Source organism: Bos mutus, chromosome 27 (assembly GCF_027580195.1).
Source record: "Bos mutus isolate GX-2022 chromosome 27, NWIPB_WYAK_1.1, whole genome shotgun sequence".
In the NCBI taxonomy this organism is placed as follows: Eukaryota; Metazoa; Chordata; class Mammalia; order Artiodactyla; family Bovidae; genus Bos; species Bos mutus.
In genome coordinates this window covers 27,940,564-27,942,548 of record NC_091643.1, presented here as the reverse complement: position 1 = coordinate 27,942,548, position 1,985 = coordinate 27,940,564, and the positions used below count along the sequence as shown (strand labels likewise).

General features: G+C 40.4%; 1 protein-coding gene across 1 annotated transcript; it reads left to right on the top strand.

Annotated features, from left to right (window-relative positions):
• Window positions 1-729: 729 nt before the first annotated feature.
• ZFP42 (ZFP42 zinc finger protein) lies at window positions 730-1,629 on the top strand. Its single transcript, XM_014477457.2, has one exon. It carries the CDS (start codon window positions 730-732, stop codon window positions 1,627-1,629), a length of 900 nt encoding a protein of 299 aa, XP_014332943.2.
• Window positions 1,630-1,985: the final 356 nt, after the last annotated feature.

Sequence of the window (1,985 nt, the reverse complement as noted above, 5' to 3'; positions counted from 1 at the left end):
ATGAAGTGTGCTGAGCACTTTAAATGCAGTATTTGAATTTCACAGAAGAGTTATATAAGAATGTAGACCTGTCTTGCTCCCTCACCTCCTTCAAGTTTTTAATCTGCTGCCACTCCCTCAGTCAAGGTTTACCTGGAGCTCCTTATTTAAAATTGCAAACTTCTGCTTTCTACTAGCCCCTTGGCTTGTTCCATATAACATACAATATATGTTACTTATTTTTTGTGCCTAGAAGAGCATACGCTCTATGAGGCATACATTTTTTTTTTTTGGTGTATCTACTCACTCGTCTCTCAACCCACAAGTAGCCTAGAATATGGCAGGTACATCATGAGTGCCCAGTAGACGTTAGCTAATCAATTAGAAAGGTCTGGTGACATGTGGGGGGTACCCAGGAAAGAAATGGTTATGATCCAAGTCTCTACGTACTTCACAACTAATTCTCTTATTCTCTTGGAGAATTAGTCAAAGATGTAAATGTAGTGATTCTATTGCTATAAAGTGAGTTCTAGGCTTTTTTTTTTTTTTTTTTAAGAGTTCTAGGCCATTTTTTGAGGTAATTTTCTGATCATGGCTGGAATTGAGACTATATTAATTGGAATACATTTCACCTAATGACTGCTATCTCAAACAGGTGCTTGCTGAAAACAATTCAGGCTGATCACTCCCACCCAGAAGCGGTTGATCTATCCTGGTGTAAACCTTCAAGGAGGCAACTAACCGGACACCATGCACCAGCAACTGAAGAAAAGGGGAACGACACCTAGCCAGAAAGGCCCGGGGAGAAGAGCTACCGGCACAGACAAGTCACTGCCAGCCCAGCAGGAATCTCCTGACACAACGTGCATCTTATATGATGAGGATGTGTGCTATGAGGCTAGCTTCCGGGTTGTCAAAGATGATACCTTCTCTGACTGTTACATAGAATGCATAATAAGAGGTGAGTTTTCTGAACCTATTGTGGAAGAGGACCCACTCCTTCAGTCCTTTGAACGTCTGAAAGAAGGATCAGAACAAGACCTTTCTCAACAGGTTCTTGCGGCAAGCTCACTTCTTGAATCTTCCTTGGAATACATGAAAAGGGACGCAAAACAAGAATTTCCTCAACAGGTGGTTGGAGAGAATCCACTTCTTGAGTTTTCTGAGTACAAGACAAGCAAGAAGCTTCCTCCCGGAGGAATACCCAACATGGACTTTCCAGAATCTAAACAGCTCACAGGATGCACTAGGAGGCCAAGTACAAATAAAGAATATGGTGCTCCTGAAAGACATGCCTGTCCTCACAACGGATGCACAAGAGAGTTCCAGAATAAAAGATCCCTGAGGAAGCATCTTCGAGTTCATAATCCCCGAGATTATGTGTGTGCAGAATGTGGGAAAGCCTTCAAGGAGAGTGCAAAGCTAAAAAGACATTTTCTGGTTCATACTGGAGAGAAGCCATTTCCGTGCACTTTCCAAGGGTGCGGAAAACGCTTTTCCCTGTCCTTCAACTTGCGCACACACGTGCGCACCCACACTGGGGAGAAGCCTTTTGTGTGTCCTTTTGTAGGCTGCCGCAAGAAGTTTATTCAGTCAAACAACATGAAAGCCCACCTCCTGACTCATGGAAAGGCCAATATGAGTCCGTGAGAAAAGATTAAAAAGTAATCATCAAACAGGACAGGCATATATTAACTAAAGAGTTATTGAGAACAAATATGCCTCATTGATAATTAGTTCAGGAAACAATTTTAAAATCAATATTGCGACCCTCAAGCCATTTTTTTTTATTTTTTATGTTACTAAGATGCTCCTCTAATATGAGGTATTATTTTAGAACTTTGTGTAGAATTACAGCATCCTTCTAACAGTAAGGTCAGTAATGAACTTACTTCAAAAGCATAATACTTAATATCTTAACAAAGTGGATTTTTGGATATGAGACTTAATATCTCATACTATAAGAAATTGACTTTTACTTTTTCACTTTGTAGTTTTCAATCATT